The sequence below is a fragment of the Taudactylus pleione genome, unplaced genomic scaffold (assembly GCF_031769625.1).
Source record: "Taudactylus pleione unplaced genomic scaffold, aTauple2 ptg001427l, whole genome shotgun sequence".
NCBI lineage: Eukaryota > Metazoa > Chordata > Amphibia > Anura > Myobatrachidae > Taudactylus > Taudactylus pleione.
This window is the reverse complement of record NW_028285826.1, coordinates 132,819-151,877: the sequence shown is the minus strand read 5'-3', so window position 1 is coordinate 151,877 and position 19,059 is coordinate 132,819. Positions and strand designations below refer to the sequence as shown.

Sequence of the window (19,059 nt, the reverse complement as noted above, 5' to 3'; positions counted from 1 at the left end):
TGGCAAGCCTACCAGGAGGACCATACCTGCGTCTCTCCATACAGATCAGGGATGGGCAATAGGAGGCTCTCCAGCTTTTGGACTTCAAATCCCAGCATGCCGCGCAACAGTTTTAGTATATCCAAATAGCAAAACTGTGGCAGGGCCTGCTGGGATGTGTAGTTCTACAACAGCTGGCGGACCGCTTATCGCCCACCCCTAATATAGATCAATGATGTGCTAATTGAATTGAAACAAAAAATAAAATGGAAGGGACGCAGAATAAAAAAATCAAGTCTGGGAACAACTCATTATGTTTAATGAGATATAACATTTAAATAAAAACTTACGGCAAATATTTTACAGACAATAGAATACAGTTTCTATATTAAACAGCGTAGGATAGTAACTCTGTTTTTTTGACTGGATGCAGAAATTAGAGGTATTTGGTTGTAATAAGAGAGACTAGTAAGGTCTGACGTCTTTGTGACATTTTTGCTGATGTTTAAGCAGCTGTGGCCTCTGGGTAAATCTCCGCATGCATTTAGTACAACTATACGGCCTCTCCCCGGTGTGCTTACGCTTGTGTAGAACAAGGTGGGTGCTATGCTTAAAGGCCATTCCACATTCCTCGCATGGATACGGCCTTTCTCCGGTGTGGGTTCTATGGTGGGTAATTAAGTGGGAACTAGAAGTAAAGCTCTTCCCACAAGCAATACAAGCATATGGTTTTATGCCCGTGTGTATTCTTTTGTGGGTGATAAGGTGAGAACTCTGTGAAAAACTTTTCCCACAGTCGTCACATGAGTAAGGTTTCTCCCCCGTGTGAGTTCTCTGGTGGACGATGAGATACGTGCTGATGCTGAACGTTTTCCCACACTCCGAACACTTAAACGGCTTCTCGCCCGTGTGAACTCTCTGATGTTTGAGTAACGTTGACCCATCGCTGAAGCTTTTCCCACAGTCAGAACAAGCAAAGGGTCTGTCCACTGTGTGAATTCTCTCGTGCCTCATTAAATTCGATCTTTGCGTGAAGCATTTATCACACTTTGCGCAGACAAAGAGCGAAATACCTGTATGCACCTTTTGGTGTTTGACCAGTGTTGCTTTTTGCTTGTACCTTTTCCCACATTCAGAACAAGCATAAGGTCCTCCAAACACCTTGGACTCAGTTTTTGTAAAAATAGCCTTCGTTAATAAACGCTTGTGAGGCTTAAGCTCTATTTTTTCATCGTCGTAAAATAATGAGTACTCCACAGGGACACGTTCTCGAAAGTTATACTGACGTCTGCTGGAAAGTCTTTCATCCACATTCAATGATATTTTATGATCTTCATTCAAGTCATCTTTTAAATGTACACCTTCCACTGTCAGTCCGTCAGGTGTAAACACGGACGTCTGTAGGTCACCCGTTTGGTATCTGGAGGCATCTACAAAGGCATACACTGTGAGTACCTGGTCAACCAAAAAGTACACCAGTCAAATCATAGACACTAGAGAAAATGTGTTTAATGATGAAAGCTAATACACCTGGATATTTCAGTTGCCTAATGTAAATTATTGATACAGGAAGTCGCAGAAGACTCCAGTGACCATAAAAAAAAGCACAAGGCTATAAAGTAGAGTGTTTTTATACAAGTCACAGGGATTTGAAACACTGCCTAATTTCTGTAATAATTTACACTGGGTGTGCATTATTCCATAGAATTTACACATTTTCTTAAATACATCCAAACTCGCTTATATTCACAGATTATCTACAGGCATTTAACATAATTTGTCAAACATATACTATACCCCACTTGTAAAGCACTGCAGAGTATGTTGATGTTGTACATTGTCATTATATTATGTATATTCTATATTAAGGGCAGAATTCAATTAGCCCAGTTAAATTAAAATAGGTGCTAATTTAACGCCGGGGGCTGTTCAATTGGCCTGACTTAATGGGGATTGCTTTTCAGTCTCATGAGACCCGAATTGAAATTCCCCATAAGTATGCAGTTAACGCAAGGGTGGGCAATAAACACCACCCAAGTTGTTGTAAAACTACATATCCCAGCATGACCTGCCACAGTTTTGCTATTTGGCCATGCTAAAACTGTTGCCCACCCCTGAATTAACGGGTGAACACACCCAGTTAACGCATAGGTCCCTGAACTGAACTTAACGCCTCTTTTTAATAGTCGTTAAAAGGGGTTTGGGTGAAAAAGGGAGAAATTGATTAGCCTCAGGTGATAAGGTCTACGGCTACCTCTATTTTTCACCCGTGCAAAGTTATCGGGTCTAATCAATTAAGCAATGCCTTACACATATATCCAATATGTGACTATAGCACACAGAAGTACCAAATGTAAGTAGGGGTGAGGGACACATATGGATCAAAGCTTTCACTCTGCCTGGACATCCTGAATGCCAAGGGGTTGGTCTAACAAATGTAACTAAATAACATGCCATGGTGGGATGGCATGCTGTTGCTTGGCACTACGCCATCATTCGGTTACCTTGGTGTATTCTTAAGCTGGGTAAACACTGGAGCGACGTCGGGCCGGTTTGCCGTTTTGTAACGGCAAACCGCCTACATCGCTCAGTGCGTACGGGCGACTGCTAGGTTTGATGTGCTGCACAATCTATTTTGGGCTACAAGTCCAAAAAGGGAGAACAACTTACCCAGTGTCTTGGTCCGTTTTCTCCCACCTGCTAAACATGGGTTTGCGCCCTGCTCAATGCGTGATATTAATTTGGGCTTTTTGTTCGGGTACCCTGTACAATTAGGTTAAAGATAGTATAATTGTAACAAAAAAAATAATCATACAGTTGTTTTCTCAAAAATATAAGAAAGCCTTGGTTTTATTATAATTATAAATAAATAGAACTTAGCACTGAGACTAAGGGGTCTATTTACTAAAGTGCAGGATTTTCAGAGGTGAGGTTCTTGCTCATAGCAACCAATCAGATTCTACATGTTTATCTAGCACCTTCTAGAAGATAATAGCTTGAATCTGATTAGTTGCTATAGGCAACATCTCCACTTATCCTGAAGCAGATAAAAAATATGAGATATGGTAAGAACTTACCCTTGTTATCTCTATTTCTACGAAGTCCATAGGGTTCCACAGGATACCTTGGGGTATAGGTGTGACGTCAGTCGCAGGGCACCAAAGAGTTAAGCTTTCAGCCTCCCAGGATGCACTAGGTCCCCCTCCTATACCCCGCCCCCGGGCCAAGGCACCTCAGTTAGTTACCAAGCCATAGGCCGGAGGAGGAGAAGGAAGAGAGAGAACAAAGATCTGGACACATACAAGAATCACATTCTCACCAGAGGGAGACGGAAAACCGGTGACCAGAGCAAAGCCCATCTGCAGCACAGGTGCGACAGGGCGGGAGTCCTGTGGAACCCTATGGACTTCGTAGAAATAGAGATAACAAGGGTAAGATCTTACCATATCTCATATTTTCTACTTCAGGGTCCATAGGGTATCCACAGGATACCTTGGGGATGTCCCAAAGCAGTATCCTTTAAGGGTGGGGACGCTCCTGTGCAGAAAGGAGAATCCGCCGCCCGAAGGAAGCATCCTGAGAGGCGAAGGTGTCAAACCTGTAATACCTCACGAAGGTATGGACAGAAGACCACATAGCAGCCTTGCAGATCTGAACTGCCGAGGCACCACGTTGAGCTGCCCATGAAGGACCCACAGACCTAGTGGAATGAGCCTTCAGAGAAGGAGGGACCGGTAGGCCTTCATGAAGATAAGCTTCAGAAATAGCCGGATCCAGGCTGCCAAAGCTTGCTTTGAAGCAGGCCAACCCCTTTTTACGGAAGCCATAGAGGACAAACAAAGCGTCCGACTTCCTAAACGAAGAAGTGCGGTCAACATAAGTCCTTAAGGCCCGCACAACATCCAAAGAGGCCTCACCCACGGAAAGACCCGGTGAGTTAAAGGCCGGAACAACTATTTCCTCGTTAACATGAAACTGGGAAACAACTTTGGGAAGAAACTCGGGCCGAGTGCGGAGCACTGCCCTGTTCCCATGAAAAACCAAGAAAGGGGGTCTACAAGAAAGAGCCCCTAACTCAGAAACACGTCTGGCCGAAGCAATGGCCAGAAGGAAAACAGTCTTAGCTGTTAGCCATTTAATATCCACTGAGCCCAGTGGTTCAAACGGCGGTCCTTGGAGAGCCCTCAGGACCACAGCCAAATCCCAAGGCGCCACAGGTGGAACAAAGGGCGGCTGAATACGGAGAACACCTTGCATAAAGGTGCGCACATCCGGGATTGTAGCAATCCTACGGTGAAACCAGACAGATAGGGCCGAAACCTGTACCTTCAAAGAAGCAAGGCGAAGCCCATGATCTAGTCCCGCTTGCAGGAAGGCGAGAATCCGAGACAGACGAAACTCCCGCGGTGCATAACCTCTCGGTCGACACCACTGGAAGAACGTATGCCACACGCGATGGTATATCCTCGCGGAAGACGGTTCTCGAGCTCGTAACATGGTGCGCACCACAGAGCTGGAAAACCCCCGGGACCTCAGCATGGCCGTCTCAACAGCGATGCCGTCAAAGACAGCCGAGTCAGGTCCGGGTGAAGGCAAGGACCCTGAGACAGAAGGTCCGGTTATAGCGGCAACCGCAGAGGACTGTCCACGGACAGACCCTGAAGGTCTGAGAACCAGTGCCGTCTTGGCCACGCGGGAGCTATCAACAGGAGCGTCCCTCCTTCCTGTTTGAATTTCCGGATTACCAGTGGAAGAAGGGAGACCGGAGGGAACAGGTATGCGAACCGGAACGTCCACCGGACGGACAGAGCATCCACCAGAGACGCCCCTTCGTCTCTTGTGCGAGACCCGTACACCGGCAACTTGTTGTTGTGCCGGGACGCCATGAGGACGATTTCTGGAAGACCCCACCTGTCCACCAGTAGTTGAAAAACGTCCGGGTGCAGGGACCATTCCCCTGGATGAACGTCCTGGCGACTTAGAAAGTCAGCCTCCCAATTTAGCACTCCCGGGATGAAGACCGCTGATATGGCCGGAAGATTGCGCTCCGCCCAAACCAGGATCCGAGAGACCTCTACGAGAGCCGCCCGACTGCGAGTTCCTCCTTGCCTGTTTATGTAGGCCACGGTGGTAGCGTTGTCCGACTGGACCTGTACCGGGCGACCCTGGAGAACCCGATGTGCCTGCTGGAGAGCATTGAAGACCGCACGGAGTTCCAAGATATTTATTGGAAGCTCCGCTTCTGTCGGCGTCCACCTGCCCTGGAACAAGTGTGGACCCGAAACTGCTCCCCAGCCCCGAAGACTGGCGTCCGTTGTCAACAGGACCCAATTTGGAACCCAGAACGGACGTCCCTTGTTGAGGTGGGTCGTCTTTAACCACCACGCAAGGGACAGGCGAACCTCCGGGGTGAGCACAATCGTCTGGAACTTCAGAGACTGAGGCAGCCCGTTCCACTTGGACAGGATCAGGTGCTGCAGAGGTCTGGAGTGAAACTGGGCGTATTCCACCATGTCGAACACCGACACCATGGAGCCCAGTAACCTCATCGCCGAGTGTAAGGACACCCGGCGGCTGTGCAGACAACTGCGCACCCTTGACTGTAAAGCAGAGATCTTGTCCTCCGTCACGAAGATCCTTTGCTGTCCCGAGTCCAATAAGGCTCCAAGATGCAGAATCCTCCGAGACGGGATTAGAGTGGACTTCTGCCAGTTGATTAGCCAGCCGTGCCGTTGCAGCAGTGCAATGGTCAGGTCCAAGTGGTGTAACAGGAGCTCTGGAGATCCTGCCACCAATAACAGGTCGTCCAAGTACGGCAACATGCGTACTCCTTGCAGCCGCAGAGAAGCAGCCATGACCGCCATCACCTTGGTGAAAACACGTGGTGCTGTCGCCAGGCCAAAAGGTAACGCCCGAAACTGGAAGTGGTCGCTGCGGATTGCAAACCGAAGGAACTCTTGATGGCGCAAAAGAATAGGGACATGCAGGTAAGCGTCCTGTATGTCCAATGACACCATGTAGTCCCCAGGTTCCAGCGCCAGAATGATGGACCGTAGGGTCTCCATCCGAAACTTCGGGACCCGCCAAGACTTGAGTGCTTTGAGGTTGAGAATCGGACGATATGACCCATTGGGTTTCTGTACCAAAAATAGATTTGAATAGAAACCCTGGCCCCTCTGGAAGAATGGAACAGGCACTATAACTCCAGCCTGGAGCATAGTGTGCAATACCTTCCGCAGCTCTGTAGCCTTGTTCCGGTCTGATGGTAGACCCGTGGTGAAGAATCGAGCTGGGGGTCTGTGCCGGAAGGAGAGGGCGTACCCGTGGGAGACCACCTCCAGAACCCAAGTGTCTGTCGTAGTGAACGACCAACACCGGGAGAACTGCAGCAGGCGGCCTCCCACCCTGGGATCCCCCAAAGGGAGGCCCGGACCGTCAGGCCGCAGGCTTGTCATCTGGCTTGGGGGCCGGACGTCTGGTACTCCATGCCTGCTTCCGGGGCTTGACCGATTTCTTAGGGCCAGCCTGTCGAGGAAACGACTGTGGTTTGGGCCTGCCCTGGGCCCTAGATGACCGAAAGGACGATGGTCCAGAACCAGAAGGAGCAGCGGCCGACGGGAGACAAGCAGATTTGGCTGCCGCCAGCGTGGCCACAATCTTATCCAGATCCTGACCGAAGAGAACTTCTCCGGTAAACGGCAACGCTTCCAGACCTTTCTTGGAATCTGCGTCCGCCTTCCAGGATCGCAGCCACAAGGTGCGACGAGCAGCTACCGCTGCTGAAGAAATTCTAGACACCAGAGTACTAATGTCTAGAGCCGCCTCGTTGATGTAGGTGGCCGAATCACGGAGATTGCCAATCAACTCCGCCTGTTCGGCCGGACAGTCGGCTTCAAAAGAAGCCTCTAATGAATCCGCCCGGCGCTCCATCGCTCTGGCAACCCAGCAAATGGCCATAGTCGGCCGTGCTGCCCCCCCTGCAAGGGAATAAGCGGACTTCAGGCAGATTTCTACCTTGCGGTCCGTAGCATCCTTAAGGGAGGATATGGATGGCATCGGCAATGTGGCACTACGGACAAGACGGGTCACGTGAGAATCCACCTGTGGAGGGGATTCCCACTTAGCAAAATAATTATCCGCGAACGGATAAGCCACCGCCAGGCGTCTCTGCGGCTGGTATCTTTTGCCAGGTTGTTTCCACGCCTCCTCTAAATGGTCCACCAACTGACCCGAAAGAGGAAAGACTGTGGCATCGCCCTTCACATCTTTGAAAAAGGCATACTTAGATTTAGCCGCTGGGGGAACTTCGTCCTCAATCACCAAGGCTGTGCGGACCGCCCGAATAAGTCCAGGAATATTTACTTTGGACTTAGCATCAGCGTCCTTAGTATGGAGAGGTTCCTGATCGTAAGGATCCAGAATCTCCCCATCATCAGACGTCCCTTCGTCATCCTCATAAGGAGCGGACAGAGACGCCACCGGCCTTTTATGAGGCCGCATCACAGACTCCCCTTGCAACACATCCGACAAGTGCTGTACAGAACTCGTCAGGGAGTTAACCAACGCTGGCTCCTGAGAACCCGGGAGCGGGGAAATAGGGAGACTGTGGGGTACCACCAATTGTCGTGGGAACCCCTGCATGGGTGACGACACCACAGACTGCTGGGACAAACCCATCGGAGTAAACGCGGGCTGCGGAGCTAACTGGCCCACTAAAGCTGTTAACGCCTGAGCGAAACAAGCCCAGGGCGGCTCCAGTACCGGTGCTGTAACCGTAATAGGCCACGCCATGGACAAACACTGCCGGCAAAGGCCCTCCGCGCTACCCTCCCCCTCCGCTAACGGTACTTTGCACGTGGTACACTGTAGCCGGAGGGGAACGTATGTGACCTCTCTCACCAATTAAGTATTAAATAGGCGAGAGACCACCCTGCAGCACCGCACTGCAAGGGCTTTAGCAGAAAGAACAGGGACAGTAATAAAGCTGACAGTTTTGAGAAGATAAAGTTACAGGCAGCAGCGCTAGCACAGTCACATACAATGCAGAGAAATAACAATTCCTGCACTAACAGCGCTGATCACTCAACTACACAGACACAGGGCCTGGTAGGACACAGCGCTGCATACACAGACCTGAGCCACAGCGGAGGAGAGGTATGCGGGGGGACCCAGACCACGATGCTTCCTTCCAGGCTTCCAGCAGCGTTCACCATGCGTTGCAGAGAAGATGGCCGCCGAGGAGCAGAGAGAAGCTGGCCTGGGGGAGGAGCGCTGACTCAGGACCAGTCAGCACAGTGCAGAGAGGGCTGTGTGCAGCGGGGGAGGCGCCGGCTGTGAGACAGGGAAGGCGCGCTCCCCTGGCATGCATTTAACCCCTGGGACGCTGCAGCGCTACCGCTCTGCTGCGGTCCGCTGTCCCAGGGGGTAGTGGAAAGCGCAGGTTCAGTACCTGGCTCCACGCTGCAGCCAGTCCCCAGGAAGCCCCCTGCCTGGGGACTTAGGACCATGTGACCAGCGGGGACCCACCGCGGGACCCCGCTGCTTACCTTTGTCCCCCTTGGATCCGGCCATGGTCCGGAACATCTGGGGTCACCGCTAGCTGTGACCCCAGATGCTCACCAGCATCCCCGGATCGGTACTGGCGTTCTGGTACCGGCGGGGGTGTAGGGAAGACAGCATGGACGTCAGGACTGACTGTCCATGCTGTACATCCAGATGTGCAGCCACAGCTGCACTGAAGAAAGCTTCAGGGGCTCTTCTAGACCCCACTCCGACAGGTGCACCCGACGCCGACCCGGCACCAAACTAAACTGAGGTGCCTTGGCCCGGGGGCGGGGTATAGGAGGGGGACCTAGTGCATCCTGGGAGGCTGAAAGCTTAACTCTTTGGTGCCCTGCGACTGACGTCACACCTATACCCCAAGGTATCCTGTGGATACCCTATGGACCCTGAAGTAGAAATTAAAGTAATATGACAACACTTCATCACTAACATGTCAAACAAGTTCATGTAGTTGCTGATCTGATAGTGAGGTCATAAAGAATCAACAGTTATCAGTTTACTTTAATAAATGCCAGCTGTGTTGCTTAAATGTAAGTCAGGAACTTTCTATCTGCACCAAATGGGGAACTGATCTCTGATTTATGCTATTAATAGTCCTCCCGCAGCTGACTGACCAAGCAGATATTTAAGGGCCTATTTATCACAGGAAGTTTGCAGGATATCACCTGAAAAAAACAGTTTATTGACGATATCCACAAATTTTTTGAATCCCCAGAATGTATCCAGGGGTGACGACAGTAGATATCATAGATATATGCTGTGGTTCCCTGTTTTCACACCCACAAGCAGCCTCCATAAGATTCTATGGGGTGGGCTTTATTGCGAGATTTACCAGGCTAGCGCAATCAGCAGATGGCGTTCGAACATAGGGGTAGATGTATTAACCGGCGAAGCGGCATCAGCGCACTTTATGTGCGCTGATACCGCTTCTCCCCCGTGTATAATTGGGGGGCTGGGCAGTAAGTGCCATGTGCGCTATGCAGCCCTGTCATTATTGGCGTTGCTATCTACAAGATAGCAGCGCCGATGTGCTGGGCTATGTATGAACGGTCAGTTTGCCTGACCGTTCCACCAGCTGCAGCTATCGATATCAACAGCTGCAGCTTGGCGATACCCTATCCCCACAGCAGTGACAGCGCTGTCCTTGCTGCTGGGGCTGCACGTGGGATCTCTCAATACTTGCAAGATCCCGAAAATGCTCAGTGGAGCCGGCCGTGACTGAGACACAGCGCATCAGAACCAGGCTGATGCCATGTGTGCTCTAGCAGGGATCACCGGAGGGGGGAGTCATCACTCCCACGCTCTGGCTGATGAGATGTTAATACATCTCATCGTTAGTGCCTCCTGCTTCGTCTTGGTAAAGAGGCGAAGCAGAAAGCGTATTGTGCCGCTATAACATATCTCCCCCATAATCGGATATGAAGTACTGTTCCGCAACTCTTAATGAATGTGGGGCCTATAGACGCTTTTGGGTGGGTGGAGGTTGTACTACTGGGGATCTATCACTATTTGGGGGAGTGAGGAGTAATGCCACTGGGCACTTATTTTACAATAGAGACCAATGAAATGTTTAATATATTAAAGACTAATGTGAGTTTGCCTCCCATATTACTCCCTGAATAAACTTGGTACCTAATATAAAATACAGATGTGTCCACATACATCTTACCTCCGTGCGCTACAAGTCGCATAACGTAACATAACATTTGAGCGACTCGGTACAGTATCAGGGGCTCTGACACAGACGTAGCGTTTCGCATGTAGATACACCCGCAGTCGCACACCATTTTAAACAGAAGAAGCTGCTTGTGCGTCCTATAATTCAGTGTGCTGAGGAACAATAGGGGGTTAAACCCCCATCTTTTTTCTACTTGGTATGCCCCCTTCCTTTCATGCACCTGAATAATATTGCCAGATTGAATGAGCAGCTGCCATTTTGTGTTTGTTGTTATGAGATGCATGAATGAGCCAGTATTAGGAGGGCATGCTGGTTCTAGTAGTGCTAGTTGGGAGTTCCCAGGGGTGACTGTCAGGTAAGCTGGCTCTTAATTTGGATGCATTTATGTACGTGCCTTTAACATGAGGCCTTACATTTGTCAAAATATATATGTGCCTTTATTATGAGGCCTATAATTGATAAATATTACATTTGGGGTAAGCGTTTGGGCATAGGGCCCCCGAGGCTGCTCTGGCTGGGCCATCTCATGGCATCACCACTTAATACACAGTTACTTTTCACATCACCTTTAATGTTTGTCTTTTGTTCATGTAATTTTTCACATCTATTTTAACCCCTTTTTCAACAATTATTAATGAGTCTTACACATCTATACTTTACACTTCACTGTCACCCTTCTTCCTTTTTTCGTGTGATGCCCTGCGAAGGTCCTGGGCTGGACATTTTTTGGGGTGCACTGCACCCCGAATGTGAACCTCTTAGTGTTAGGGACTGCTAGTGACAGAGAAGCCGTGACGTGGCCTAGCAGCTTCCCATGTATCTGCAAATGCATGCAACTAATATCTCTGAATTCTATGACCATATAGTTTTCATATATTGTTGCAAGGAACAATCTTTTTTTCTACTTGGTATGACCCCTTCCTTTCATGCACCTGAATAATATTGCCAGATTGATTGAGCTTGTGTTTTTTTTCTGCTTGTGCGTCCTATTTGCGTCGCTTTGAGAATAAGGCGCATTTGAAGGTAAAAAGTAGCACAAAAAAGACGCTTGCACTACAGAGTCAAGCCACGACTAGAAGGGCTATTTAACATGCAAAGAACTAAGATGTATGTGGACACATCAGTATACAGTGTGTCTTTACAAAACTGTAGGTTCTTGAATGAGTTCTGTCATTTTCTAACTAGACCACTGTTTTTGAGTGTCTATGGTTAAGATTTCATTTTAACTAGACATTAAAAACAGTTAAGCTCTCGTTGATGTTAGTTAATGCAATTATGTAAACAAGTAAGTATATAAGCACAATAGAAACCATATTGTTATTTTATTTTATTTTTTTTTTTAATGTATTTATACTTTTTTTTTTTTTTTTTAAACATGGATTTTCAGGGTTGTTCCAACCAGTGAACCTACCTAAAGTGCAGATAGTTTGGTAATTATCAATCATTACTTGTCGATAGAGCTCTCTCTGTCCTTCTTCTAAATATCTCCATTCTTCTTTCGAAAAGTATATAGCAACGTGCTTAAAATCTGCGGTAGTCTTAAACAAATAAAAAAAAAATATTGCTGTAAACATCTGCTAAGCAAAGTCTCTACATGTATTTAAGGTTGATATGGTGGATTTTCCTTTTCTGACGTAATCTAGCTGTCTGACTTTGCAGTATCACAGGTGCACAACTCCAAATTACTAATTATATATAAATACATGCGCTCTGGATTTGAACCCTAGTAGGTTATGGACCTACACTACAGAGGTTACCTGGATATGGTGGGTAGGCCCATAACCTTGGCCATGATTATGCTAAAAACCTCTATTTATTGCATAATGTATTTATATATATTTAGTAATCTGTGATTTGTCTTTTTCTGTGCCTGCATTAATAGTCTCAGCAGGTAGCACCTCCCATTATATATATTCAGGATGTGCAGTCTAGGAACCTTTCCTATACACTTTGCAGTAGGCAAGTTAAAAATCTGTAAAGAAAAATAGCATGCCGAGTACAGACTTTTTGGGGGCCTACATCCAGCCTTATTGGTTAGACACCAAAATACACGAGACAGCTGCGTTAGCTGCTCACTTAATGTAAAAGTCATACACCAGCATAGGAAACCGCAGTGGAAGAGCAGATTACCTATTAGGAGTGGGAGCTGCGAGCATTGGATAGGTGAGGTGGTGTGCTCCTCCACTGCGAATGCCCTAGACCAGTGGTTCTCAAAGTCGATCCTCAGGACCCCACACAGTTCTCATTTTCTAGGTCACCCAGCAGGTGCACAGGTGTAGTCATTACTCTCTGACACATTTTAAAGGTTCCACAGGTGGCGCTAATTATTTCTCTTTTGATTCTGAGGAGACCTGGAAAACATGCCCCGTTTGGGGTCCTGAGGACAGACTTTGAAAACCTGTGCCCTAGACGGACAGGCTAACAGAATTATATACGAGATAAAACACAATAGATGTTGGTACACACATGCAAATGTTAGTACATGCAAAGTGATAGGCAAGGAAGTTTATGTATCTATTCTAGAACATTGCTTGCTCATCTTCTAAAAGGTAAGTGTGAATACACACTATGCAAGTGTACACCCAGTTGATGGACCGTTCCGATGTAACAATACATCGCGCCGTCCGTAAACACTGCACGATGAGGCGCAATGCGTTGTTCCATGTCGCGGCATTCATCGCATCAGACAGCAACTGGCATGATGCGATGAACAACCCGCGTGTCTACACACTGTACGATTTGCGCGATATCTTTCCGATCCGCGTTGGACAGATATATCGGAAGACGTATTGCATAGTGTGTACCCAGCTAAATCACTGCAAAAATCAAAAATTGCATAGCTATACAAAATTAAATAAAGTAAAAAAATAAATCATACAACCTGTACAGGTGTCTTCTTTAAATGAGTAGTAAGTTTTTTTGGGACGGCTTTCGTGTTTAGCTTCTTCTTTGTGGTGATCTTTAACCTGGGCATCTTGGAGAGCTGTTTCATAGGTAATATAAATGCAAAAAAATAATAATTAAACCAGAGAATTTACATAGGCTGATTGCATGTGAACAAACGATGTTGCAATGCAAGGGGTGCAAATACTGTCTGCCTTTGTATGTAACCCATAAATGCTGGACAGCTTTGTTTGTACACTGCAATATACATTTCAGCTAAGACAACCCTACCCACCTATAAATCACTCTGCAATTCAACATGGTTTTGCCAAGGTGCAAATGTACTCCCTTTGTGTCCATTGCTCCCAGTTCCGATTCAGCCTCACTGTGTGCACAGAGTTTCAGATCCGGTCACATTCAAAGGTCAGCCCACTAACCTTTTAAAAGAACTGCGCCTCAAGCTGGGTGCACACTGGCCAATCAATTAATCGCCCAATATATCTGCTGCACGTCGGCCAGTGTGTACAGACGATATGTCTGTGAATGACATCGTTCAGACATATTGCATTGGCTGTGCAGCACAGTCGATGGACAGATATGTCTGCAGACATATCTGTCCATCGGCAAGTGTGTACAGGCGATCAGCTGATCGCCTGCACACACAGCGGCAGCCGCGGGAAAGGGGGCGACCACGCCCACTACCCGCCTGCCGGCCAGTGTGACCCGCGGCTACCGCATAGTTAATGGTCGTTCAGTGTGTATGAACGACCATCATCGAAAGATATATCTGCAGATCACTCGATCTGCAGATATATCTTTAAGTGTGTACCCACCATTACCATAAACTCAGTAATATATTTTAAAAAAATACAGTTAATCATACAAAGAGCCTGACCACATGCTCTAATAAATTCACTCAAACTCCAATTATGCCAAAACACATCTAAGACTCTTTAAAAAGCATTATCACCCAAAAGACATCTATAGACCCCCTAGTACCCCCATTATTCCCTCTCACCTATTTTGCGAAGTCTATAGGTGAAACTGTGGGGAATAAAGAAAAGAATAAAACCTGGGACATAAAGCAGGAAGACTCTGGGTCACCTCGTACCCATAGTTGCTGTAGGACCAAGTTTAAACACTAAACTTTTATTTATTTACATTTTTGAGATTATTATTTTTGCACAAATGTAACCATAAAAAATAAAATGGGAGTAAGGATATTTTTTCTTAAAAAATAAATAAATAAATAATTTGTGGAAAAAGGTTTTGGAATATGTGTGTGTTCTGGGTTTAACAAGGTATTTAGGGGCAGATGTACTAAGCTCTGGTAAGTGATAAATTCAATGTAGCATGACAGTTAGGAGCGGAGTAGCTGGTAATTTATCATTTTCCTTAGTTCATCTCCCCCTGGATGTGTCTTTGCAGCAATGGAGACAAATTATTTTATTTGTCTGTATTTGGAGTTTGATGCATCTATGTGGGTGTACCGCTCCGCTCTATCCTCCTATTCAAGTAGCTCCTCCACAATCAGTGTAGATTTGCACCAACCCAAGACCTGGTGCAAGAGATCAGGCTATTGGCGGCTGTACACGGATTTATCCTTCCATGCTACACCACTAGAGAGTCACTTTAATGTTACACCGACTGAGCCTAGCTCCACAATACTGCGGTTTCCCCATCAGAGATCATATATGTGTATATATATATATATATATATATATATATATATATATATATATATAAAATTTATTTTTTTATTCTTATTTTGTAAAGTGTTTCAGAGCTGCCACTAATTATAAAACAGTAAAAGGAGTTTAATACATAGCCATAGTGACATATGGCTATCTGCATTCACAATTTATTAAACAGTTTCTTATATAGTACACAATAATATATATATATATTTTTTTTTCATTATTTTTTTATTTTGTAAAGTGTTTCAGAGCTTCCACTAATTATAAAACAGTAAAGAAGGGTGATCCAAAGCCATTCTGTCATGTAGCAATCTTCACACACTCAATGTATGCTAAGTACACACAGGAGGGGACCTTACACTCACATATATGCTACCGAGCTCTATATTACACAGAGCCACAACAGCCAGTCCCATCTGCCACCCTTCCCTGTGTGTATAATAATAACGTACCTGACAAGAGCAGCTGGGCCGCACTCTAGTAATGGCGGAAGTGGCGGCGGAGTAACATTACTACCGGTGTCTTCTGTTCTACAACCGCGCCCCGACCTATCGCCTTCATGATCTGAGCGGGTAGATGTGAGAAGAGAGCGGTGATTGGCTGTCCCCAGTGGTGATGGGTGTGTGTGATGAGATATCGGCGCTCTACGGTCAATGGGGCGTGACAAGAAAGAGAGGGGCGGCTATCTGGCTATCCTCTCTCTTCCATGCCACGCCCCATCGAGTGGCGCTAATGCCGATCTTCCCAATCTCTCAGTCACCATAGCATGAATCATGGGAAGTTCGGAACATCGGCATTAGCGTCATCCGAAGTCATGTCAGCTGTGCAGGGAAGGTTACTGCAGTACTATATAACAGCTGTTACCCGGAGAATAGTGTGTTATAGCAGCACCCCTGGCAGCTTTGATGTACTGCAGCCACACACTACTCACAGGACCAAGTCATAACATATACATCATCCCTCTTTTTTTTGAGTAAAGATCAGCTCCAAAAGTAATTAAGATTGAATATAGGGCCTGATTCATAAAGGAACGCAGTTGCTAATACGCACGCAATCGTCAGATTGTTATGTACTGCGCATGCGTATGCATCACAGTGTGCGACCCGGCTACCGCGATCGGGACTGCGACCGCAGTGACTACGCAGACCCATCGCAGAGTGATTGAGAGGAAGTGTCGTTTGTGGGTGGTGACAGGGGTGGTGGTCGGAGAAATGCAGGAGTGCCAGTGCGTTTGAACGCTGTTGCAGGGTCGTTCATAAATTAGCCACTGCGATGCCCTACGCTGCCTGAGGTCTCATAGCGTGCGCTGAAGTTAGAAATTTCTGAGTAAGGTTGTGCAAGTGTGCGTGAGGCTGCGATGGTACTCGATTGTACCGATGGTTTTGCAGTCTTGCTAAACATTATGGATGTGTGTAAGGTAAAGTGGGCGTCCTTATGTAGTGCAGCGTATACTATCGCAGATGAACTGCATGAGTAATCGCTATTACATTCGCAGTTGCGATCCGTAATGAATCAGGCACATAATCCATAAAGTAAAGACACACAAATATGGTTTTTTTACAACTTTTTAATTATCCAAAAATGATATAAAATACAATTCATTTCGTCAATAAGAAAAAAAAAAGCTATCAGATCATCTTTCCCATGAATGTTACAATTAGATCATTGCAGGTAGCGATTAGCATATATCATCATTACATATCATACCATACAACATAAAATCATTCCGATGCCCCTCCAGGAATGTATCAAAAATCAGCTGCGATAAAGCTCTGTCTCTGAGCATCCCCTCTGCCCATTTCTTACTGCCTCCCCCCTCGTAACTATAGAATGTGTGTTTTTTTTTAATTTACAGTATAATGAAAAAAGCATTTGTAGCATTTATAGGACACAAATTTCCAATGCATATGGAAAATAATAAAAAGTCTCTTAAAGAGATGTAAAACACTTCCCCTATATATCTGCGGGTGGAAGCTTGTTCCTTGGTATACCGATTAGGTAGGTTGGTTAAGTTAATTAGAGATGTTAGAGATAGATCATGTAATGTATCCTCCGTTGATGGTTGGATAAACATAATGATGCAAGCAAAGTGTGAGTACCAGAAATGCTTTAAGAAGTTTATCTGTTGATAACGAAGCCTTTTCTTTCCAGGGAACAGTCAAGAGATTTCAAGTATGCCTGCTACTTTGTAGTAAAAGCACTGCCCTTGTAAATATCAGGTATAAACACAAACAGAAGTGTTGCAGGTTATACAACCTGACACTTCATAAATAAACCACAAGGTGTCAGCATTCTTTAAAAGTGCCAATGTGCATACCAATTAAATCATCTTTTAAGGCTTATCTGCTGTTTGTTTCATTATCACCAACACTCGTGGATTACCTACCCTCCAACATGACCCGTTCCATTAGGTACAAAATCCTCTGCTCCTGGACTTCCCAACTAATGTATGATTGCAGTCACCTGTGTTGAACTAGGTAATAGATGAGACAGGTATTTCACCGCAGGTGGTTGCAATCATAAATTAAGAGGGAAGTCCAGGAGCAGAGCATTTTGTACCTAATGGAACGTGGCATGTTGGAGGGTCTGGGATTAGGCAACTTCACAGCAGCTAATGTGGATACAAGAAATACGACCACATAGTGTAATATATCTATAAAAGGTACATCTATTTAAACAACACAAATAAACAAAATATAAAGAAAAAAGTACAATTAAAAGTGATTTTTTTGTGCTTCCAGTCGTGCATTACTGTAACCACAGAATGACCCAATGTAGAGGAAGTCCTTAAGCTCTGGCAATTGAAGCCATATGCAATAAGTCCCAAAGAGGATAGTTATATGGTCATATTGTACAAGTAATGCTGACATAACAACACAGCGGAAGGTCCAAAGCCTACTCATTTCACATACAGTGCAGGGGTGTAGAAAAGGGGCTGACCTGTCATCTCAATTCTGTTTTATGAACTATAGCCTCAATAATTCTTTTTCTTTATGTCAAATGTTTGTTACATATAAAGGAACATGGTATTAGTCTTGTGAGCGTGGTATACTCAGACCCTTCAACTGACCCCTTCCATCCAGTACAAGATGCTCTGCTCCTGGACTTCCTTCTTAGATGATGATTGCAGACACCTGTGGTGAAATACCTGTCTCATCTACTAGTTCAACACAGGTGTATGCAATCATTAATTAGGTGGGAAGTCCAGGAGCAGAGCAATTTGTACCGGAAGGAAGGGGTCATGTTGGAGGGTAGGTATACTAGGTCGACATTAATTATGTTGACTCTGCTGGAATGTCGACATGATAAAAGTGTCCACTAACCTTCCCTGGTGGCCCAGCAGTTACTTTCCTGGTCCCCATGGCAGTCGCATCTCTAGCTGTGACTTCCAGGTCAGGTGGTCATGTAATGACCAGTTTTGGCAGAGTCATTTGAAGCAGCAGGTACTGGGTGTGTACAGTCCCCCTATCCCTAATCCTGCCCCCTTAACCCTCCCTCTAGTGCCTAAATCTATCGCTCCCGTTTTGCAGCCTAGCCCTAATGTCGACATTCTGAGAATGTCTGGGTTTCACATGTCTACATTCCGAGGATGGAGGAATGACGACTATCAACATTTCAGCAATATCAACACCATAACTGTTGACGATATGTATGTCGACCCTATGACTGCATAGATTCAATAATTGTAATGATGTGATCTGTGTCATCAGGTCCTGGTAATATGAAATATATTTAAAAAACCTAAATAAAAGTCAACACAAGTGTCGGAGTCCCCTGTTTACCTGTTGTTTGTCCCTGAACACAGTCTCTCTACCACTTCACTGAGCAACCCTAGGAAGCCTTAAGCGTTGGGGGAATTCTATCAATGCTTTAGCCATTGGCTTTCTATTGCCACAGAATACTACAGCAGTTGTTCTAGGCTATAATATATGTGTATCTGTGTGTGAATATGCACGTATATATATATATATATATATATTTTTTTTTTTTTTTTTTTTCATTCCTGTACAATATATATATTTATTCACTTCTGAACCTACACAATATATATATATATATATATATATATATATATATAAAACAAAAAGTGGAAAAGGGCGCCTCCTAGTGCAAGAACGTACAAACCACAATACCCTTCACCAATATTTTTCACCTATGTGGTGGAGGTGTACCTTAAGTAGTGGAATTCACCACAATTTAATCAACATGAACAATCACTGGCCGTGCTCAACACTTCGCCTTCTTATTCAATACGGGATC

The 19,059-nt window shown here is 45.8% G+C and overlaps 1 protein-coding gene across 2 annotated transcripts; it reads right to left on the bottom strand.

Annotated features, from left to right (window-relative positions):
• Positions 1-281: 281 nt before the first annotated feature.
• On the bottom strand, positions 282-15,455 carry LOC148442636 (uncharacterized). Of its 2 annotated transcripts, none has more exons than XM_088463674.1 (5): positions 15,252-15,455; positions 13,101-13,202; positions 11,631-11,757; positions 2,650-2,742; positions 282-1,409 (listed from the first exon to the last, which is right to left on the bottom strand). In XM_088463674.1, exons 2-5 carry the CDS (start codon positions 13,191-13,193, stop codon positions 445-447), a joined length of 1,278 nt encoding a protein of 425 aa, XP_088319800.1. In that variant the 5' UTR covers positions 13,194-13,202; positions 15,252-15,455; the 3' UTR covers positions 282-444. The 2 variants fall into 2 exon arrangements, with proteins under 2 accessions (XP_088319800.1, XP_088319799.1); XM_088463673.1 differs by lacking the exon at positions 15,252-15,455 and adding an exon at positions 15,165-15,237.
• Between the last annotated feature and the right edge of the window lie 3,604 nt (positions 15,456-19,059).